The sequence below is a fragment of the Oenanthe melanoleuca genome, chromosome 1 (genome assembly GCF_029582105.1).
Source record: "Oenanthe melanoleuca isolate GR-GAL-2019-014 chromosome 1, OMel1.0, whole genome shotgun sequence".
NCBI lineage: Eukaryota > Metazoa > Chordata > Aves > Passeriformes > Muscicapidae > Oenanthe > Oenanthe melanoleuca.
The window spans coordinates 37,164,710-37,189,057 of record NC_079333.1 but is presented as its reverse complement, the minus strand read 5'-3'; the positions used below and the strand labels follow the sequence as shown (position 1 = coordinate 37,189,057).

General features: G+C 41.2%; 1 protein-coding gene across 2 annotated transcripts in view; it reads left to right on the top strand.

Annotated features, from left to right (window-relative positions):
* Positions 1-24,348, top strand: part of MTMR2 (myotubularin related protein 2) — a 63,177-nt gene that overhangs the window by 4,805 nt on the left and 34,024 nt on the right. Inside the window, exon 2 of one of the 2 annotated variants that reach the window (XM_056484507.1) lies at positions 17,689-17,794. In XM_056484507.1, the coding sequence (XP_056340482.1) occupies positions 17,689-17,794 (106 nt within the window). Of the gene's footprint in view, positions 1-17,688; positions 17,795-24,348 lie in introns of those variants that run through there. The other variant, XM_056484515.1, reaches the window with a different exon arrangement.

The window sequence follows — 24,348 nt, the reverse complement described above, 5'->3', positions numbered from 1 at the left end:
TGGGCTCATTATCATTGATTTTAATAAATGAGTGATAATTTCTAACACTTACTTGCAACTGAAGTCCATTCTGAGACAAGGGGTGTTTTTTCTGATGTACTGTGTATTGTGAAGATAAATAGCAGTTCTGCCTGCATATAGATTTGCAAAATGAGGAGAATCTTTTTAATGGTCTCAGGATTTGGGACAGAAAAATAATGAAAATAATATTTCTTGTAGAAAACTTCAGAGCTTTTAATTTATAGAAGTGAAGAGAAACCATTGCCTCTAAAGAATTAAAAAATTATTTTTACTTGCAATCTTTGCCGTGTACATTTCTGTTCCTGCATTCAGCAGAAACCGTTTCTATTTGTCTCACAGTACAAGACCTTCAGCTTAAAAGTTTTCCTCTGTCAGGCACATGCACATCTCTTGGTCCCAGTTCTGCCTGTTCAATAAAATGCTTTGTATTAATCACAGAAAGATTTGGTTTAAACATATTTTCCATTTGAGAATATAAAATATGATTGACACTCACCTGATCATTGTATTGTAATTAAGGCTACACTGGTGTTTAAAAGCCTCACAGGAATTTGCAGTATTGAATTTCTAGCTGCTATACAGATGGTGATGCTCTCTGTGTTGAAGAGATGGGGACCAGCTATTTGATTGTGCCTAAGCCAGGAGCACTCTATTTTTCATAATGCCTGGTGGGTAATTTTACTAAGCTCTTGGAAGTACAGTTGAGTACTAAGTACTCCTTGCTGAGAGATTGGGCACAGAGTAAGAAAGTGTAAGGATGAGATGAGAAACTGCAGTGGAGACACAAGGCAAGATCTGAGAACTGGCGAGGAGTGAAGCTAGGCTCAGAACACGACTCTCTTGGGTCCCATCAAGCACTGCCTTCTCTGAAGAGAGATGGTAATGCTATGTTGACTAGCAGTCTGTTTGCTAGACAGCACTGAGTTGTACACGTAGTTCCTTAACTACAGGCTATTTACAGCATGGGTGCAATTACAGAACCTGAATTTTAAGATTGTGGATGACCTGACAATGTCAAATGACAATTCCTATCTGTTGCATGATTATACTCCTGATAGGTTAATACCTGTCTCGAACATATTTTGTTACCTATTTCTGATGTTTTATCATCTCCCTTCCTTTTCTAGTTATTTTACACCTCGTGTATAGGCGAGAACTGCATTTGGAAAGGTCATAATATCTCTTTAATGGCTTAGCAGATCAATTGTCCACATCTTCTTTCTCATTAATCTTTTCGTGATGACCTGCTTTACTGTTACTGGTTTTTCAGTGCTGAGGGTATCAGCAGTGGAAAAAAAGACCTGATCCATACATCAGAGGGCTTTTGTTGACTCAGGAATTGGACTCTGTGATCCTTGTGGGTCTCTTTCTGTTCAGGATATTCTGTATTACCAGAAAGCTTAGTCAAGGGAAGCAAACAACAGGCCTTCCTTAGAAATTAAGGAAACATTCCAGAGGACACCTTGGTATATGGGTGTTATGTGCAAGTGTAGTTGTAGTACAGCACATGAAAAAGTCTTTTATTTGTCTATGGGAAGGCCATTCCACCATGAGGGAAGAGTGTGACAGGAAGGGAATAGAGTGCTTGGTTTGTAGAGGTGTCTGGGATAACCCAGAAAAGTGACAATACAGGAGAGACACTGTCACAGTAATCACCCCATCTTCATTTTCAACTGAAAAACATCTGGTTTTTTATTGCCCCAGTAACTGGGGTCTAATTGAAAAAAAATCAGTGAAAGACAACAACAAAAAAATCAGTGGAACTTTTCAAGTATTTGCTTTTCCCTTTCCTACCATCTGTAGTTGCTTTTGCCAGAGAATGTTCTCACTCAGTAATTTTCCAGTGATTTCAAGGTAGCTCTTTTTTTTGTTTCTCTCTTGCTTTTCTGCTACATGAATTCTTTGCCATTGCTTTCTAAACCCTGATGTATTTGATGAAGAGAAAGTCTTAGCAGTTTTTGAGCCCATAATCCCTTCAAGGTGATTTTCTAGTAATTTTGTTGGCTCTGTATAAATGCTCCCACTTTACAGATCTGGCTTCTGTAGTCTTCTGGCCATGGCTCCAGAATCATTAATGCTGGGTCACCCAATGATTCAAATTTGATCTGGGTCAGGTGTGGGTGTGTGATCATATTTCTGCTGAACTATTTGGAAAAACAAGGGTTTATGGGTTTTTTTTTCCTTTGTTCTGGAAAGACTGGCAACACCTGTTTAGAATAAAACAACATTTTAATCTGGATTTATTTACTGTGATGTGGAGACTGCATGTCCAGACAAAGTGTTACACTCAGAACCTTGTTCGCGGCCAAAAAGGCAGCGCGTTTTTATACAGCAAACAATTTATTCTTAGCATAACTGAATTTTTGGAAGTCTAATCATGGTTAGTCCAGATTCAATTATTACAGAAAAATAAAGAATAATAATGCAGTTAAAACTGTCATACCTTTAGTTCTTGGTTTCTGTCCCTCTTTCTGGTGTTACGTTCACCTGTCTACTTCTCTGGGTTTCGAGGCTGCTGATTTTATTCTGGTAGTAGTAGGTGTTAGAGCAAATTGTCAGCATCTGGAGTCCTTACCTGGGAGAGGTATGAGGTTCATCATGTTGATTTCTTTCTTTCCTTTCCTCCTTCCCTCCTTCCCTCCTTTCCTTTTTTCTTTCCTGTAGGATCCACCTGGGGTCATTTCAGTATGTTTGGTAAAACAACTTTAAACCCATCTCTTTTCTTCATTGGTCTGCAGTTCCACATTGCATCTGAGTTTTTGCTATATATAGTTTGTTTGTTTGTTGTTTTTTAATGGGTATTAGGTACTATTTCTTTGTTCTTTCTGAAGCCAATTTTGTCCAGCTCCAGGTCTGCATTTCTTTGTTGACCATTGGTGATTTGTTTATGGCCATGGTCTCAGGTGCCAAGCCTGTGCCCCATTTCTCATCCTGTGCCTCTACTCTTCCATGCCACATCCTGTGTCTCCACTTCTCCAGTCCTCTGCTGTGGTACCAGGCTGTTGTATTTCTCTCTACAAAGTTACTGCATTAGTGGTAAATATTCTATACAGAGCAGCTGCTTTTTACTGCTGTCTATGCAAAACTGTGGTTGTACCACACACAAACAAAACTAAAACAGAGGGGATATACATACCTGACCAGTTACAGAAATTGTAGTCACACCTAAACCAATTAAACCAAAGCTACAAGCAGGCCAAGAAAAGTTAAGGCAAAACAGAAGTGACACATCCCGAGCCCTTGAAAATTCACTACAAAGCTTATGGCCTATGAAGAACAGTGGCAGTACTGAATAACAGGGCTAGAGGTTAACCCAACTATTTCTTTCTGTACAAAACATAACTGCTGGAGTGAATATACTCCTGATCATAGCTTGGTGTTTTGTGATCAAAGTGTTTGTTGTGTTTTTACCCCAGTACAAGATGAACTTCTGTATGAATTACTGAGCTGAACTGCAGCCTCAGTCGTACCTTCTGCCTTTAGTGAAAATAAAGCTTTTGTGCTGTTTTTAATGCTGTTTTAATAAATCCTGTTGCTGACTTCAGTTGGTGTCACTGCTCAGTGGTCTTCCTGAGGAGAAAGATTGCACACATTGGTAGTAGGATTGCCTTCATGAACAGATTCAGCTAAATCTGCCCAGGAAAGGGCTGGAGACTGGGAGTGAGTTTGGTGCAGCTGGGAGATTGAAGGGCCTGTCTGCCTGCTGTGGAGGGCAGATGCTGAAGGTAAGGGCAGGTCACTGGGACCTGTGGTACCAGAGATGAACTGCTGAAGGATGACTGTAAAAATCAGTTGATTTAACCAGCAGGTGGTACCTTTAACAAATCAAAATTTATCAGTATCTCACTTGTAAGTAGAATCTCTCTGAAAAGAAATGGAAAATGTGGGATCTTCTGCTCATATTTACCCAAGTTGACTTTTGGAGTAGACTGTTCTTGAAAATTCAGGCTGTGCCTTCCAGTCTTAGAATTGATATCTCACTCCCACACTGAAAATGAACCCCCACACCTTATGAGGGAGTACTTTCCAAGTATTTTTCCTCAAAGGTGAAGCAGCATGCTAACAGAGTAGTCATTAAACCCTGGGGTGTGAGAAGGAGGGTGTGGGGGCACTATGGGTGGATGTATTCAGGATTTGTGTGCAGCAGAGCAGTCTTGGGCCTTCAGTATTCCCACCTTGGGTACAGTTTCTGCTGATCACTGCTGTCTCCAGCCCCACAGAACAACAGAGTTCACCTTTTTTTGTTCAAACGTACTCTGATTCTAGATTCTATATTCTGATTCCACTGTCTGCTTCCATACAGAAAAATACAGGCATCCTGCATGAGATTTTTCTCATATGGTTGGATTGATACAGAGTTCTGGTAGTCTCTGGGTTGGTGGGTTTTCTTTTTTTTTTTTTTTTTGTAGACAATGAGGAAGAGTGAGTCATCTCAGTTTCTCCACAGTGACTCTAAGTAGAGCCTACAGTGAGTAATTCAGATGTGACCACCTACACAGAACTCCCTCCCCATCACTGGATAAGGGCAGAGAGAGCATTGAATTTGGGTTGTTCTCAACTCCAAAAAAAGGAAGGAGCTATTTCTTAACTCACAGCATTCTTCTTTTTTACATGTTAACTAAATATATTCATAACTGAAAAGAGAGCAGAGATTTGTATTCTGGTTTCCTGAGCCCTATTTCTCCATGTATGTGTATATATCTGTCTAGTTTGTCCACTATTATTTTTACTAACATTTGGACAGTTTAAGCCATGTTTGACAGAGGAATGAAAATAGTAACTTGTGACAAGTTTTGCATTTAAGGAAAAATGGAGATAGGAAGGGAGGGCACAGTTCTTCATTTGCAAAAAAAGTTAGTTTGATTTTCAACAGAAGGAAATATCTAGATGAGAAGGATGTCACAAATATGTGCAGATTCTTTTGGACAAGGCTTCTCTCAAGTTGGAGAAATACATTATATTCTCTCATTTTTCCATTTCCTTCTTTCCCTTTGCTTTCTCTGATGTCAGCAAAAGGCTATGTTCGGTTAAACAATTTAGGTTTAAAATTAAGCCTAAGATGCTGATCTGCAGGAAACCAGGGTAGGATCTGGTTCAGATTGCTGTATCTGGGAAGTAGGTATCTAAAACCTCTACACTCAGCAGAATCAATGCACTCCACAAGGAATTCAGTGGTGCAAAGATAAGGGTCCACTCTGGGAAGGCTGAATAGTTGTCTAAACTCCACTGGTGGGTTTCCCTTGGCTAAGTAGAAGCAAAGACACCCATGTTATCCATCCCATGTTATCCACCAGCCATAGACAAACCATTCTGACCTCACTGATCCTACTCCTTTTGAGTTACTTGGATTTTCACATGTACTGATTTCTGCTTGAGGAAGCAGAAGTGGCAGGAGGAAGCGGCTCTGGGTGATCTTAGATTAGCCCTCATTTCAGATGAGTGAGAATTTATGAACAGAAAATCCTCAGATGAGCTTGCATAGTTTGTATTCCTCATTTCACTGCAAGGCAGAAGAATTTGAAAGACCTTTATTTTCAATATGTACCCTAGAAGTTCATCCTCATGTTGAGATGGAACTTCTTGTATTTTAGTTTATGGCCATTGCTCCTCATCCTGTTGCTTGGCACTGCCAAAATGAGTCTGGCACCGTCCTCTCAGCACCTACCTTGGAGATACTGATGAGATCCCTTCTCAGTCTTCACTTCTCACACAAGTGCTCTGTGTTTCTGGAAATGTCTTGTGTTGTCTTAGGTGGAATTTCTGGAAATAAAGCCCCTAAATTATTGAATACTTGTCTGACTTGAACCTAGAGATTTTGCTAGGGACTAATTTCATGCAGGGGCTGAACTGTCAACAGAATGAAGGTGTTCCCAGTCTTTTTTTTTTCTGAGCTGAATGTGGCAGAGCACAGGGCTGCGTAGTGTCTGTGAAAGCTTAGCAAGGTGTTACAGTTTTGCTAGGTGATACAAGACTCTCCACACTGGCTATATTTATACATCTTTTCCTCCTTCTTTTGATTTTTCCCAGGATGGAACAAGAAATGTCATTGATTAGTAAATGGCTGGTATTTTTAATTCCTGTGGGAGTTAGGTTTATTGGGGTGAGGGGGTTGTGTGGTATGTGTTTAAAAGAAAATCAGAAAGTTTAACAATATGTGTTACCTTCTAACTAAGGTGTTTCTTAAATAGGGACATAGGAAGGAAGCTGAAGAAAGACTGAGACAGCACATGAACTGTGAGAAGTACATGTATATTTGGTTAATCTAAATACAACTGCTTCCTAGTATATATAACTAGAAATTTAGGCACTGCCAGAATGCAAATTGTAAAAGAGAAGTTATATCTGTCTTTTTATTCAGGTCTTACTTCTGTCCTAAGGTAAGTACTTATTAATATAATTCTTGTTTCTCTTTCTTTCCTTGATTGAGCTAATAGATTTTTCCTAAAAAATAAAATTTAAAATTAACAAGCAAATGAAAATTTGATGTTCTGTGTTTCAATTTTTTATTAAATTTCTCCTTGCTCTCCAGTTGTGGAATAATTTTTGCAACTTGGCATGGGAATGTCTGAATTTGCATCAAAATCCTGATAGTTTTTACTTGTATGTCTTTCTCTGACTTGATAAGTTTTTAAGGGAGGGGTGTCAGTGTTTGTAAGGTAGATGTAAATATTGATTAAGTGCAAGGGTGATTTTGCATTGTATGCAGGATTTCTGTCATGGCTTTTGTCTTTATTCAAAGTCTTTGTGGAGACAGTTAGGTGTTGCCAGCTCTCTTTCTCCTGTGGGATGTAGTGGGAAATCCAAGTTTCCCCTGATGTAGGAGATAGCAGCACCACCCAGGTGTCTTAATTCTCTGCCGCAGGTCATCCTAAGCCCTGGAATCAGCATTTTCCACCGGCAGGGCTGGGAGACAATGGATCTTCTTGTAGCACCAGGAGACACCTGAAGTTGAACGTGAGTTCCTGTTGTGCCAGAGCAGTCATGCAGCATGGAGATTCCCTTGGCTGAGGCAGCTGCCTGGGCTGTATGTGGGAGGAGGCTGCAGGTCAGGACCTGTTCTGGTTGGTCACAGCCCAGGAGATCTCTTGCCAGACGTCTTGTCAATCAGCCATCTCCCTGGTGGCGTTCTGTCTGTCCCTGTGCAGTGCTGCTTCAGCCATCTGAAGCCTGAGGTGCTGGAATGTCTCCACCTCAGCCAAATGTTTTTGACCTAGAAATAGTTTTCTCAGGGCAGGCAAGATCTTCTTCACTTCTAGTTTAGTCCTGCCCTCTGTAGCAGGTTTTTTATGAGGTTGTTACCTCTGGTGCTCTGAGGCACCAACTCCGGAGCTCTTGGCTCCTACTTCATTGGGTTATCTTAAATAAGCAAAGCAGCTAATAGTTGCTAAAAACATTATTTATTACAAAACACATCAGTCTCAAAAGGCAATAGCAAAAAGCAATGGCAAAAGCAGTAGCAAAGCAATTGGCAAATGCAGTGGCAGTAAGCGAATGGCTAAAAGCCGTGGCAACAGCCAAAGGCTAAAAGCCCATGGCTAAAAGCACCAACTCTCCCCAGTACATACTCTTATATAGGATTTTTCCAAGAAGCTGAGACACAAGCTCTGGCCACCACTCCTTAACCTATTAGAATTCTAGTTTCTTAGCATGCCAGGTTACATATAAGACTACACATACACTCTATCTTGTTCTATATGAAAAATGTCAGCAATATTCTTACTATAGCTCTATTATATCTATGTAGTGTCTACAACCATGGTCCTGGAGCCTCCACTGAAAACATCACTATCTTTGTTAACCTTCACTAGAACTTAAACTGCTACTGTGGAATCTAAACCTTTCACTTACTAAAAGCATTACAGCTCATACTAAAACTTGCTAACTTACTTCTACTTAAACGTCTACTTTATTTGTGAGTGGCTTAATGTACTTCAATCCATCCACAGGCTTTAATTCAATCCCTGCACTTTGATTTCTCTCTGAAGAATTCAGAGAGACCCCTGACTCACTGACTCCAACAGTATTTGAAACTTATTTGTATCTGATACTTGAAAACATCTGATATTGAAAACAAAGGCTCTAGCTTCTGCTGAGCAATACCAGAGATGCCAAAAAGCATAGCAATAACCCAGTGTGTAGGAAGGCACAGACAAGAGCAAGTGGGAGCACTGTTGTAGCAGACAACCTTGTTTATGTTGGCAGTAAACAGTTGAACCTCTCTTCATCTTACAGTCTTGATTTCTTGTCAATGCTAAGGGCCTGTGCTGGTGATTGGAAACCCCTAAGATCTGGAGTACACATGTGTGCACTGTCTCTAGGAGATCAGTTAAACCTTCCTCCCAAGGTCTAGGGCAGAGCCAGATGGACAGGGCTGCTTTTCCATTGTGTGTCACCTGGGGAAGGTGGGATGCCTGCCTTGCCTGCCACTCCCTGCCCAAACTTCTAATGCTGCAAGCAAAAGTGCTCGTGCTGCAGTGGATTTTGCAATCCAAACATTTCCATTAGAAACTGGAATCAGACCAAAATGCTGGATTATCAGCCTGTTTTCAGAAGGTAGGAACTAACTTTGCACTCTCTGGATATGGGCTGAAATTAAATTGGTGGAGCAGAGTCAAAATGTCAGTTCCCTGTGGAAGTCTGACAACTTCTTGAATTTTTTTTTTTTTTTCTTTTCTCTTGTAGCTGAGCATCATCCCATACCAGCTGGGAGCTTGTTAGAAACTGACCTTCCCTTTTGTTCTTCTCATGAATACAGATCATTTTGTAGTTATCTTTCATTTGCTGATCAGAGAACATTGGTTCAGGGGTCTCATAGGTCTTGTCCTTCCTGGTTTTTACCTTCTGGATCGTTGACTCACGAGAGCATGACACTGTGGGCTCCTTGCTGTTATTAATTACATGATGCATATTGGTTTGTCTTTGGGCATTGGTCTTTATCCTTGGAATCTTGCAAATATTTTAAACAATCAGCCTATTGTTTAGCAAGTGCTCTACACACACTGTAGGCCTTTTGTGAATTTCAGTTTAAAAAAATAATAAAAGAATGACTAATGGAGCACAAATGGTGCTTGTGACACTATAGTCCATTGTGTAACTATTGAGAGCAAAATTTGCATTCCTAGAAAAGCTTGTTCACAGTCAAAATATAGGACATTCTCTTTATGGCTCATGGGAAAAGATGTACTGTATATTCAGCTCAGGATGCTACTTGGAAGGATCAACTCTTAAAAAATGTCATTCTCCTCCCTTGGAACATTGAAGTCAGACTGAGACCCGGCTTTGCTTGGTAACAGAAGTGACTTTTTTATTGAGGCAAGTGGAAGGTGGGTCTGTTTTAGGTCTGTCACATACATGCACCATGATTTGTTTGCTAAAATGGCTTTGCTTTTAGATGACAGTGAACTTTGACATTGATGGTCCTTTTGAATAGGGAGAGTACATTATTGTATAATATAAATGTCTGCCTTCTCTGAATCCTGGAGGCAGCCTGGCAGTCTGTGCTTTTCTTTCCTTCAAAAGCATGTTTGTTTATGGCTTTCAGTTCTTCCCCTCTGAAGTTGTTGCAGATCAGAGGTTAAACTCAGATCTTTAAATATTTAGAAAAATTGTGAGTTCCGGTCAACTCACCTGAAACTGAAAGCTATCTGTCCTGCATGTGCCTAAAAAGATGGTACTGGGTGCTCAGAGGGGTGAGGCTGCATCTTAGATATGCTATAGGTAGTTTTCTGTGGCATTGTTGTCTAGGTAGAATTAGTCTGTTTTGACTTTTTATTTTGCTGTGAAGAATTAATATCCAGTCATTGCTCACTGGAGATACTATTCCATTGTCTGTCAGTGAAATCTCTTTGGGAAAGGTGTTGCCTATCTTAATGGGCATACGTGGTGCCAATCACGGTGAGATTCCTGTCCTGGGAGGGATGGTGTTAAAATGCTAAAACTTAATTTGCAGCAGCAGAGCCTTTTATGGCCCCATGGCAGAATGGCAGCCAGCACAGAGTGCCCAGCTCCTGCTGCCAGGCCCTGGCTCTAGCAAGGTGCCAACTGAGCTTTCAAATGCTTGCCTGGAGAGGGGTGTGTTCTGAGGACCCTTAAGAGTATATGTGTATACACAGATAAGGGCTGTGGGGACCACTTAGCACAGATCCACAGAGAGCTGCTGCAAATGGAGAGCCTGATGTGGGCAACAGCTGGGTGTCCCAGGCCAGTTCAGCCAGTACCAGCTAGGACAGAGTCATATTCATGGGGAACAAGCGCCTGTTTGTCTCCCTCCCATCTGCTCTGATGTGACCCAGGAGGTTTTTCAGTATTACCTTTTTCTTCTCTTGAAGAAACAGGAATGTTGGAAGTATTGAGGAGAGTATGTTGTCACTCTGGGTTTGGGAAGCGAGCAGGGAGCTCTCAATACCTCTGCAGCATTATACTTGTAAGAGAACTGCCCAAGTACTACAAGTGCTTCTATTCATGGCCCTGCTGTAAATTCAAATCAATTGGACCCAGCTCTCTTGGCATCCAAAGCTTACAAATTAGATTGTATTTGCCACTTGTCATTGTTAATTTGCAGTTTTCACCTTGATTAATTTTTAGGAATGTACATAATGAGAAACTTTACAAAAAACAGGAAGAGAGGAAATGGAAATTTGGCCTCTACAGTGTTTTTCTCATTTATGACCTCTGTGTCTGAAACTGTATTGCTCAGTGGTACATTTTGTCACCTGTTTTCTGTGTCAGCTCAGTGACTATTGAAACAAAATATTCTGTTTGATACAGGAGAAATGGTGTGAACAGCTCATGGCAATTAGTGTCTGAGTAATTGGCACATCTTTGTGAGCAATGAAGCAGCTGCTTGTTGTACTGACAGGGAAAGAATTTTCATAAAGAAGGTGCTGGAAAGGTGGCTTTATCATCACTGACTACTGATTTTGGTTGTGTTACTTACAGAAGTGAGCCAGGTTAATATTTTAAGACATTGGTACAAAAAATAGGTGTCTTCAAGCCCTATGCATATACTGCAAGTCAAAGTGGGCATATTTCCCAGAGGTGTGTTCCCCTTCTGTCCCATGTATTTTTTTGTAGAGTTCTGGGTGTTAAATTAATATGCATATTCCTGCTTCTGTAATTAGGAGGTGAACTTATGGATCAGAACTTAATCCTTTCTTCTTCCTTTTTATGGTCTCTGTTTGTTTTTTCGTTTTTGTGTTTTGGTTTGGTTTGGTTCTTCTTGTTTATTTTGTTTTGTTTTTTTTTTGTTTGTTTGCTTGTTTTTTAGACAGTATGTTATTTTGAAGCAAGACGAAAGTCTCTTTTAACTTTGCAGTCTGAGCAAGTGTCACAGAACCACAGAATGGTTTGGGTTGAAAGGGACCTTAAAGATCCTCTAGTTACAACCCCCCTGCCATGAGCAGAGGCATCTTCCACTAGACCAGTTTGCTCAAAGCCCCATTCAACCTGGTCTTGCACACTTTCAGAAATGAGACATCCACAACTTCTCTGGGCAACATGTGCCAGCGTCTTCCCTCCCTCATCATATCCAGCCCCTTTCTGCATAGGATTTACTTGTCTTTGGGAAAGTGTATATAATTTATGTTCTTGCTGATCAGAAGTGTAGTAGAATGACTATATGTATACTTTATGTTTTTGCTGATCAGAATAAGGCACACTTCTAAGAACTTGCTTGGAAATTACTGTTCTCAGTAATTACAGGCTGAGATGGTTTAGCCAGATCACACCTCATATTTATTTTGTGACTTTTGTCTAAGATTTTGCCAGAAGTTGTTGTTTGTTTTAAAGTGATACATGAAATTGTTGTAACTTTTTTCTTGAGTCACATTCTCTGAAGTGAAGAGGCCTGATGTTCACAGAAAGCTTTTCATAGAGATCTAGTAGGAGCTTTTCTTACCTTTGGAGTGTGGAGACAGCAAAGTAAAATGTCCTGGGTTTCGAGTATGAAGAATGTTGTATTAAGTTCCTGACAACAGGCGTAAGGATACAGGTAGGAGAGCTCAGTCCTGCAGAAATGGTGCTTTTGTCTGCATCAGGTTAAAGCTTCAGGGCATCATGGTTTGATTCTGGCAGTTTCTTTGCAGCTTTGTGCTTATCTTCTGCCTGACTTGGGTTCATTACCGTGCTCAGATCCTCACAAGGTCACGTCGCCCTCTTCGGAGGCTCGTACTTGGACTTTCTACTTCCAGGGAAAACCGTTGCTTCTCTATGCTAGGAAAGAATGAACTTTTTAGTCAAGCTCTTAGAGTAACAGTTGCCGAAACAAATTGCAACTAGAGTTTTGTTTCTTTTCCCGGGCTTTCTTATACATCACATTTTTTACGTTGCAGGGAGATTGCCTTGTATCATTAATGGCAAATGCCACTTAATTATACTTTTTGAAGTGGCTTAAGACTTCATCACCGGTTTCACCCGAAATATTTCCCTTGCATGTTCATAGTTTAACAGGTCAAGTTTGTGCATCACAGGCACTTCTGTTTGCAGCTTCTTTCCATCTTTGTTGACAGTTTAAGCTCAGCACGCTGGCATACCCTCAATTCTGCTATGGGTGCAGTAATACCTTTCAATTGCCTCAACAGGAACCACCGGAGGGCATCTGTCTGAGTCTGAATTATGTTTGAAAACCATCTGGCATATTGTGGGATAGTCCTGATAATAACAATGAACACTTTATCAGGAGTTGAGTCACTGCTTGGTTTCCAGTGTAATACTCTCAGTAGTGGCATGTATGCATTCCTTACAGCCAAAGGGTTACTACTGTGTGCAGGTATTGTATAGGAACATTGTGCTGACAGCTCACATTTGAACTCATTTATTGTTCAAAATCTGGCTATAAGGAAAAACACTTAAATAATAAAATTAATTACCAAGATGAAAGACACAGGTCAGTGTTAGTTGCATCCTAGACCTGTTTCCTGCTTCTGCGTGGGGGAGGAATGAGGAGAGGTGTAAAGAGGGATGGCAGTCACAGGAGTAAGGTACTTTCCCTGAAGGTGCTTTTGACCTGTTGAAGGGGTCTCTTTTGGTACTTAACACAGGCATCCATCGACAAGGACAACGAAGAGCTGCCTGGGCCTGAAGCATGGGGAAGAGAAAAGCTCCAGGAGGTCCTTGGTCTCCCCTGGTTCCCCACAGGAGCTTACTTATTTTCCTGTCGGCAGAGGTCAAATATTTTGTGAATCTGAGTGTATGTTGTTTCCCAGAACCTTAATGAGGTTCAGAGACAATACTGTAATTTTGCATGTTGAAGTAATATTGCAGCTAGCAGTTACTGGCACAACTGTAGTGATTTTTACTTGTGGCTGAGATCTGTCCAAAGCTACCTGTGTTCTCAGATGTTTGTCAGGTGCCCCCCAGCCCAGCACTTACATGTGCCCATCCTGCCCTGGCCATCACTCAGGTCTGTTCTGTGTTGCTTTATTGGTGAAATGCAGATATTGGGCGTTTGTCCCTGTGAGAACAGAATGTCCTCAGTAGGGTCCTCAGCACATTAAACTGATGCCAGACAAACCTGTCAGGCTGCCAAAAGTTCTGCATGAGACAGCTTTAACTTTACATTGGCAAAAGCTGGGGTAACGTGCAGAAGCCGTGACAGGAACACGAGTAAATGATTTGCCTGAGATGATGCAGAAGGGCTGGAGGCAAAGCATGGAGGGAGCTCTGGTGTCCTCACTCTGAGTTTGTGTGCTGGTCCCTGGATGCTCTCCTGCTCTCCCCTACCCAAAGCCATATGAAACTGTGTGGTTTGAGGATATTTGCTGTTGTATTGCCAGCAAAGGGGAGCTAAGATTGACTAAACCACTGAAACTAATAAACTTCTTATGTGCATGCAGGGACATCAGATTAATTAGTTTGCTAAGCAGTGGAGCTGGAGCTGTGCAGCTGCCTGACAATGATAAGAGAAGGGAGCTGCACACCAGTGGCCTTTCTGCTGTCTGCTCCTTCCTTCCATCTCAGCTCCCTGGAAATGGCAGATGAGGAGAGCAGAGGTAGTGAGCCAAACATGCAACTTATGCATACTGTGCTGAGCTGCATAATCCAGGGGTATTGTTCAATGTGTCTGCAGGCGTGGCTTCCCAAAAGCTCCCACTGCTGTCACTGGAGGGAGGCTTCACTGGTGGTTTCTGCAGGAGCACAGGGACATTGGTGCAGGGGGCTTTTGAAAAATCCACTTCTAAAATGCAAATACTTTCCTTCTTCAACAGCCACTTGAAGCCAAGCGTGATCAACAAACACAAAACACTTTCACAGCTCAGACATTCTGTGGATTATGGTTCTCCCCCCTTTCCCCTTGTCTTTTTCTTTTTTCCCTGCATAATGCTGTTTGCCCCTTAGCTTGGCAAAGTGAAATTAATTAACAATTTCATAAAAATCTTTGGTTTACAATTATTAGATAATCGCTGCTTGTGTATTAAGCAGTCACTGGGAATGTACATGGGCAGGCAAGTTGTGTCAGCAGAAAACCTGGTGAAATTTTGATCCTTTTTGTTAGCACTCTCCCCTCCATAGGAGCTGTTCAGAGCAGGTTAGACAGACAGCTCTTGGGAGTTGTTTGGGTCTATCTTGTCCTTCTAGCTTTGGGACAGAGAGACTAGCATGCTCCACTAAACCTGTCCAGTCTTTTCAGCTCCCTTTTCTGTCTCTAAAGAACGTTAAATTTTTGATGCAAATGCTTCTGCCAATAGGTTACTATGATTTTGCCGTGGTTGCTTGGTTGAGTAAGCTGTCCTGCATGGGGTACAGGGCCAGGTCAGCTGCTGGTGTGCCCTAGCTTAGGTACTTACACCTGTGCTAAAGGATTTGTAAACTCAGCAGGGCTGCTGACCTTTAAAATGCATTTAAAACACACAGAAGTGTGGGCCCTGGAAGGGGAGGGAGCTGGAAGGCATGGCTTCTGGAGGCTTACCCTGAGCCTCTGGCTCCCCCGGCTGGAGCCAGTGTGGGAGAAGGCACAGTGGGGTCCCAGGGACAGGAGTCAGGCTTGTCACCCAACAATAAAGGCATCTGCAGTATCTGCTTGCTCTTCATTGATAACTTTAAGTACCTTTGAGTACCTTAAAGTACAGTCTCAAGTACCATCTCCTTATAGGTTGCTGTACAGTAAATGGGTGCTGCTCTGTGGAATGACTAAATTAAGTGGTTTGTTTTTGTTTTTTTTTTTTAACTTGCTTTTAAAAATCAAGTTAATTAAATGAGTGTAAACACGAGGGTGAACACTTGGAAAAGGAAGACTGACCGTGCAGAAACCAGGCTGAAAGAACTTTCAAGGGAACACATAAAGGGTCTGAGCTCATTTAAGTAAAGTAATGTAAAAATGTGGTTTAGTGCTGAGCTTAATTTAGCATGCCTGCAGGCTGCTGTGCGCAAAGTGTTCTCAGCCTTCCTCATCATCTCCAGATACAGATTCCTCCCCTCTCTGTGTGCTGCATCTGATGATTTATATAGCCATGTAATGAATCCAATCAGCCTTGTTACCCAACAGAAGACTCTCTTCATGTTTATTAATAGTTTACTGCCCGTCAGATCAGCAGATTGGACCGTGCATCCCACGATGTCCGTGCACAATGGAGATGGCAGCAGTGTGCAGTCTGGGTTGAGAGGAGAGGGAATGTGAGCAGCCCAGCAGCAGCAGCAACTTTATATCAATTTTGTTGTAATGTGAAACTGTACACAAATACAGTGCTTGTATGAGGCTTTTTCACTCACAAGAATGGGAGGCTTTGCAGATTCAGTTCTTGCTGTTTTAGTGTAAGATAATTTTCTGCCTCAATAGAGACTGTAGGGTGGCTGTGGCAGGAGTTGTATGCACAAATGCCACTGGCCATCCAGAATTATATGAGTTTACCTGGCAACACCACAGGAGTTGAGCACACTGGAAAGCTGAGTGTATGGCTTTTCAACCTTGTAAAGCAAGTGCATTCAGTGGAATTGTGCTGATTGATTGGCACACCAGTGTCATTTATTTTAAATAACTTTTTACTGTTCCTAAAGGTTCCATTTTGAAGTTTCTGCTTCACAGGATGAAAGTGGTGCCAGTGCTCTTTAATTCTTGAACAGACAGGACTAACTCCCAGCAAGAGCCCAATTTTTCTGTAGTCTTTTTTGTTTTTAACACTCCCTGTGCAATACTTTGCCAAACTCCAAAGAATAGAAGTAAAAATGGAACATTTTGGCTTTTTGGTGGCGTTTATCAGCAGCAAAACAATTTTCAGACAATTACCAAGTGTCCAGGCCCTTTGGAAACTCAGATACAGCTATTTCTAGGTTGTCACATATCTAATTAATATAATAGTAATGGTAATACTGGTATTCTGCTTCAGCCAAGGCTAGGCTTCCAAGTCTGATAGCTGATCCTTAGGAGTGTCTTTACACCCAGCTGAAACCTTTCTGGGGCAGGTAAGACTGTGGGAATTAATTGGCACAGGAAGCATTTATCTCTGTACAGTGACTTCAGGGAGTAACGCTGTACCACATAGGAACTTTCTTTACAGCCATCTGGGGTTTTAAAAACCTTCATTTTGAATGCTAATTTTAAGCAATTAGGGTTCTAGGGGAGGTTGCAGCATAAAAATGCTGTAAAATATAAGCTTATTTTAATTGTTTACAGCTTAGAAAAACTGTGTAGAAAAGGAACATTTTTGTTTTGCTTTGTTATTTAGTGATCACATTTTATATCACCAGAGACATATGCTGGGAGAGTCTTTTTAATTCTCCTCAGCTTTGTATGTATCCTTGAAGCAGAAGAGTTGTGTGCAATGCAAAGAGTTTTAATTCTGAATTTCTTCCACCACTGTACAGCTGCGGTTGGAGCTGTGCTGGCGTGTGTTCAGGAGCCTGTCTGTTTTCATCCCCTTGCAGCGCACTAATATCTCCCATCTGAAGGGCTGAAATGGAGGCCCTTGGTTTCTGTAATTTAGGATTTGATCCAGTGCTAAGGAAACTTCCCCATCCAACCATCCAGGAGCCAGTCTGGCAGTCGCTCTCTCAGCACCTGAGCTGGGACCAAAGCCCCTTTGAAGCTACACACCCCACACTCACAGGCAGACCAAGTTTCCATGCTGTCTCTACCCCAGGTTTCCCATAGCAGAGTCTTAGACATCCCAGTCCTTCAACTAATTTAATCATGGTGCAATAACTAATTAGCAAAATACCAGCTTGAGCCGGTGTCATCAAGGAGGGACCCCAGACAAAGGAACCCCTGAGCTTTTATACACTGAGAGTCTAAATGCAGGGAGGTCTGGGGGTCATTGGTTCCTGCCGTGTCTCAGTGTGTCCAGAAGGGTCCCCAGGCTCTTCACTGTGCAGAGGGTTGGCAGTTCTGGCCTCTTGGCTCGGGCTCTCACCACACACAGCTCAATCTGCAGCTCCACTGCAGCTACCCCCCCAGCTTCAGGCACTGAGTGTGTTCCTCAGCACAAGCTGGTGGTTGTGTTAGTGCTGGCTCAGTCTGAGCTGAGTTATTTAGTAATGAGTTGTGTATGCTTTGGTAATCCCTGGTAATAGCAAGTAGAACAGGTTCTCTTAAAGCACTGCTGAGGGCTGAGAGTGAGTGGAAAGGGTAGGAATAGTGAAAAATGCCTGATATGACTGTAATCAAGTGGTTGGACCTGTCAGCTTTTGAACTTCCTTGAGCACGGTTGTGATACACTCTGGTGTTTCTCTTTACAGCGCTTCCACGTCACAATCGGACCATTCCACTCACACCAAATCTGCTTCTGCTTTGTCGTCTGACTCCATCTCCACCTCAGCAGACAACTTCTCTCCAGATTTAAGGGTATGTTTTGTCTTAAAAAAGAAAAAAATACAAAAAGGTGACCTCCTTCAGAGAATATCTTGCTTCTGAGAGTTGGCTGTGGTAAAATGTCAGGTTTCAGTAATGCCAAAATATATTTATCCAAATTACTGAAAGGACCTGAAGTCAAACAGGTGAAATTGAAGTTTAATCTCTACCATATGATGTCTTTCTTTATAAAGTTATTTAATCTTTAAGAAGCTGACTCTGCAATCCTCACTTGGAGATGAATTTTCAAAGCTACTCCATTTTCTTTTAGGTACTTTAGTAAGTGAAATCCTTAACCTGTCAATTGTATATACTTTTTCTTCCTGTTGTGCATGTGTGTATACACACACACACATATGCACATGAGGTGTTCTGTCTTGAGACCTTCTGCTTGTTTGTAAACGCTGAGTCCTTGTAATCTCCAAGCTGATAAAAATAATCTTCTGTAACAATGAATTGCTCTGACATAAAAAGGTCCAAACAGGGCTCTTTTAAGTCTGCTATTAGATTACTTAATTATAAATTCAGAGTTCTAGTTCAGTGTCACAGAAGTTTTGAAAGCTCTCTGTATGTTTCTCTTATGAAGCTAAAGGGTTTGTTGATATATCTTAGCTTTAAGAAAAAAAATATAAAAAATCCCTGAGTATAAAACTGTTGGTACCGGTACATTCCAATAACAACTTCAGCATTTCTCAGCTGTGGTTGAGAATCTTTGTAAAATGTAAACACAGTAAAACTGCATTAAAATCTCCGGCTACAAAGCTAATTCCTTTGACAACCGTGCTGATTTTTCATCCCATGAATGTTGTCTCAATCATCCATAATTAATAACAGAGAGTCCACCTGTTCGTAAGTGACAAAAATATGCCTGTTTCTTTCTAAAGGCAGCTTATTATCCAATTTTAAGCTAAGATTTGGAAATTAATCAGTAGTTTATGTGCATTCTATGATAGTTTTCACCTTTTGCCTATGGACACAAAAAAGTTACCTTCTGAACATGCCTGGGTATGGAAATTTGTAATATGTCTGAAGATTTTCCCTGTGGAGTCAAGGTATTCAGTCACTCTAACGTACAGAAAACATAATTCTTAGCTGAGACTAAGTGGCTTATTGATATGAATAAGATTGCAAATTCTCTTGCAGCTCTAACTGTATAATATTATATATATATAATATTATTTAAAAATTAAACTTATTTTCTTATTCAATTTTTTACTGAAGTTTGCGTATGTGGAATTCCTTTTTTGATGACACTTGATGATTACCTTTAGAAGTAGAGGACAAGCCAATATTTCCATTATAGAACTGAAGTTGTCTTTCCCTTCTGGTGGTTAAGATGGCTCCACATATTTTCTTTGCAATCCTGATTGTCTCTTGTGACTCTTTCCTCCCTTTTGTCACCTTATCTGTGTGAACTGTAAGCTGTCTGGGCAGGGATTCCAGTTCTCCTCAGCTTGCCTGGTTTCCTATTCAACAGGACCTCTGTACTCACTAGCAATCCAACACAGTGTCCACAGAGGAATGTTCACTTAACTGCATGAGAGATTTTTTTCGATCAGAAGATGCCTATGTGTTCATGGAGGCCATTAGGAGCCCATAATTTCATGCTGTGCCACAGTTCCTGTAATATGCAGGAGTGATTTCACAGGCCACTTTTTTTATTTCTAAGCAATCTAAAGTTCTGCCTTGGTTGGCACAAATGCTGCTCCTCTTTCATTTTAGAATAGTGTTTCAGGAGAGATGGTAAAGCAGAGGATTACTTATTTACAATGAAGTCACTGCAGGCCAAGTGTGAGCACCTGCTCCTGCTGGCAATTTGGCACATGCCTTCTGTGCTTCACCTAAAGCTTACTCTTGCAGAGGTGGTGTGAGTGGCTGCAGTGCAGCTGTGTGTAGGTGTAGAGCTGGGCCATTCCTTTATACTGGGGTGGCTGCTTGTCAGTGTTAGGCAGACCTGGAGAAAGTGCATTACAATGCTCCTACTTGTATTAGAGTACAGGGAGAAAGGAACAGTTTCCATTGCTACAGGTTGACTTAATTCTGCTAGAGGAACTCATGCATTCATCGTTTCACTACTCATTCCTGAGAGTGTCCTGTCCTGGGGAGCAGTTCTTGGGGGTTAGATGCTCTGTTCTGTACCTGTGTACAGCCTCTCACAGTGGTATTGCCAATGCAGCTGCAGACCCACTGTCTGTCCTCAAATCATCCCTGTCAGTGTTGGTGTGTTACTGTTTGCTCCCTGGCTTCCTCTTGCAGCCTGGTGCCAGCTCCCAAAGGGAACAGTTATTATGAGTGGTGGTCAGCTAATGCTGATTTCTTCCAGGTCTTAAGTCAGGGACAATGGATGTTCTTTCCAGGGCTTGTCATTCTTTGTCTGGCTTTTTTCAAGTTGACATCTCTGTTGTGTGACAGTTCCACAAGTTTTGGAAGTCAGTTCTGTGAGAGATTTTTTTTTAAGGTCCTGGTTGTTTTTGCTGTTTTCTTTGAACTTTCTGAGATGTGGCCTCGCCTTGGATATTGCAGATGAGACAATACCATTAACTGATACAGTGGCATGAGCATGTTCTCTGCTCTAGCTCTTTCCTTACATGCCTGAGTGTCTTGTGCAGCATTCATTGGCAGGAACTCCCAAGTGTTACCAGGTACTGAGATTTGAGCTAAGCATCTCACTACTGTGGGACAAAAAGAGGTCCCACGTTGTTCCTGAAAGAATGTAAGAGAACAAGCCCTGAAGAGGAAACTGATGCATTTTGTGGTAACTCTGTGGTATGGGTGGCAAGTGCCTGGGCTATGCAATGATCTCAGGAAGGTGTTGCATCTGTTAGCTTTAAGAGGCTGAAAATAAGCTTTTCAAGATTTTAATGTGGATATGCCAGTTAGGGGATTATGATCTTCTTGTGTGTTTAAATTTTTTCTGCTAGAGTGAATTGCTACATGGATTCATCATCACTCCTACCTCTATTTGGTCTCTGCCTCTGCGTGTGCATTGGCTCAAATTTAGGAATTAAATTTCTGTGACGATGGAAAAACACTTTGTGATAGCTACAATTAGCACTCTCTTTTTCTGTGGGGAATTTTTAGAAGAATAGTAGGCGTCCATTGGGAGGAGGGAACCAGGGGAAGGACCCACCTAATTTCTTGCAGTCTGTGCCTGCAGTTTTCTTTTGGAGTGCAATTAACACTCTGTGTGTGTGCGCACTTATGTGTAATGAGGTAAATGAGACAACCACTGGGGATTCCTACTGAATGCATGTGCAGTATTTTTCCTAAATCTTTCTCCAAAGTATTTAATAATAACCTTTATGAAGGTTTGGGGTTTTTTTTAATGTATATTGAGCATGTCAGTATCTGGAACTGAGATTAAATTGCCTTTCCAGTAGAAAGTTTACAGACTTTTCACTTCATAAACTAACTCTAAATAACTTTTGGCTGCTTCAGTTAGTTTCATAGGGGGAAAAAAGAGAAGAAAAAAACCCCAACAAACCAAAACCCCAACAGAAAAACAACAAAGCACTCTTAGGTCCTCCTTCCACCCCCTTCCTGATCTCAAATCCAAGGCTGTTTAGAATTGATTTAGGGTACATATTTTGGAGGGATTTTTAGCAAATACACTGCCATATGTTTTAACATAAGTTATAGGTCAGGCAAGAACAGAAGTGAAGTAGTTGGAAGAAAATGGAGTTGGAAATCCATAGATACTTTGTAATTTGAGTTGAGATGTTAAAAACACCTTAAAGCCAACTTTGCCAAAGGGATTGGAGTGTATAAATAGCTGTTACAGATCTGGGAAGTTGGTGGTTAATAAAATACAGTGAGTTTCTTGCTCTAAGTCCTGTAGGCAGTGTTTTCTCCTGTGCATATGAGAAGATATGTCTGTGCATTTTATAGTATTTAAGTCTTCTTCCTGATGCTCTAACTTTTATCAGTAGGGATTTTCATTTTTAGGTAGCTGTTGCTTTATGGACTAATGCCTGAAGTTTCCTATGTTCAAAGCTTTGGAGTATCCCTTATAAAAGGGTTGGATCCTGTTCATTTGCAGTTGAGAAGCAGTGGGTATGGCCAGCAGAGCCTGCTGTCACTTCTCTTAAGAACAGTACCTTTGCCTGATAATTTGTTAAGGCCTATTGTGTTTGCTTTTGGACTGTATGCAGCAAAAGCTTAAACCAAAGGATGTAAACTCATATGTTGTTTTCTTTATATTGCTTCTTGCACCTAGAAAGAAGGAAACTAGAGCAGATCCATATGTCACCTGCTTAGTTGTGAAGCCTTCAGAAAAAATGGTTCAAATCTTTGTTGTTAGCATTGCTGTTGTGACCACTAAACCATTCTCCCCTTTGAGGGCAACAGTAAGATCCACAATTCCTATTATTCCTCTGAAGTCCAGACAAAATACTGTACAAGCATATGACCCATCCTTCATGACTGTTTGCTCCCTGCATAGCGGTTTTCTTCTTTAATATTTAAGGAATTGGTGGATTTACAGTAGGTTTATTGTAGCATTCCCAGGATTTGAAGATTAGAAATGGGAAAAAACAGAGTGGCTTGTGTAACCTTAATTTGTTATCTGTTACATGTATGGTCAGAGACTGTAGACAAGCCCATGTGGGTTATTTTGTAAGATACATAACTGGTGCATGACAAAAGGTATATGAAGGTCTATTTCCTTCCAAGACAGTAAATGGATACTGTTGCTGTCTCCTTAGGTTTCCTGGACTAAATGTGTTTGGGCAAGCCTGCATTCAAGCTAGCCAACCACAATTCCTTTGTGCTCACTGGAAGGACATAGATCATTTATGATCTGATCTATCTCAGCTTTAAGGATCTGCCCGTGTTAGGTGAGAATGTCATGGAGCTGAGCTAGAGAAGTCCTTGGTGCAGATGTTGGGAACATACTTTGAGGGGCAGCAAGTGATTTCTGTGGATCCCAGCTTTAACTGGGCTCGAGTAAAGGTGCAGTTTTACCAGTTTTGAGAACTTAATATGTTTCTTTTCTGACTATGGAGAGAGTGCAGAGTAATATCTCCAGATGTAGACTTCTAAAATTGAGGTAAATCCTGTCCCTCAGGTGATATTGGGCAAGATTAACTGAAATGCCAGTCACTGACTTTGCCACCTTTGTCTTGCTTTATTCCAGCTTTAGTGCAAAGTAGCTTAGACTAGTTTTATGTAGAACACGTATATTGTTAGTAAAAAAACATATTGAAGAAAGATGTGATTCGCCCCCCTCCATCCTTTGCTGTAAATCACTAAAACTAGCCTCAGTGAGCTTTTCCATTACTATCTCCCTGCCAATGCAGGAAGTGTGTCAGGCTTTGGTTATGTGTAACACATGTTCAACAAGAGCTGGGTTTAGAGAGTGACATAACATGTTAAACTCTAAGTACTCATTTAAGCAATGTTTTTCAGATTTTGATTTTAAGGGACTTTTCAGTCAGTGAGTGATGCTAGCTTGGAAGCACTAAATCATGACAATACCTCTGCCTAAGCTCCTCCATGAAGTCAAAGACTTTCTGCCCTGCCAGTCAGCTCTGTGATAATATATGGAGATAAATATTCCTGTTTCAGACTAGCCCTTGACTCTTTGCATGGGACTGCCTGTAAGCAGCCTAGTCCATAGCAAATGCAAAGTTGTGGTCCATGTTGGGAGCTTTCCTTCCCAGTGCACTGGACTGTGACTGCTATTAAGTTACAGACTGTATTGCACAAGCCACCAGATGGTGAAGATAATTGACCTGTGGTCACAAAACACTTGGCTAGATGTGAGCTGGTGATGCAGCAGTGAAATTGAATAAACTGTTCGTCTTTTTACTGTCACTGTGTGAAGACTTGACCATATATTTCTCTGCATCATTGCTTGGTTCCATTCTCACATGGAGGTGCACTTCATGTTTTTGTTTATCTGTACAGGAGTTTTTGTGTGTGTCTGTTATGCAGGCACTGGCCTTTACCTGACCTGCCAGTAGTATTTCCATAGGTCCTTTTGTACACAGGGATGAAGTCCAAGGGCCAAATGCAAGAACAGTCAATGCTTTATGTTATCAAAGGTGTTATCAGAGGGACTTAAGGGGCAGCAGAAGAGAGTTAAGGAAGTCATACAGGGGAACATATTTTAACTGTCTTGAAATTCTGATTTTGACAAATTGTGTGTGTGTGCCTGGAGGAAATGGGCTTCCTTTCTTTGGAGCATTAAGCTGTTGATGAACAAAGGCACAAAGGACTGGTTCTACAGAATGAATGATGCTCTTGTCCATAGCCATGGTCATACCAGGACAGCCCTGTCAATGACTGGAATTTAGCCCCTGCCATTGCCACATTTTTCAAGGACTTCAGTTTATAATAAATGCTGCATATTTCATAAGAGTTATAGTAATTTTCATTTTAAAATATCTCAAGAGATGGAAAATCTTGGTCCCTTCCTTGAACCTCTCCCCAGTAAGTCCTTTTCTGCACCTCTCCCTTGCAATGAAACAAACCCACAAAGTAGCCAACCTTTGGGTTAAAAAATATTGATTTCATGCAAATTTGATAGGGGAAAAATCCAGATGCAG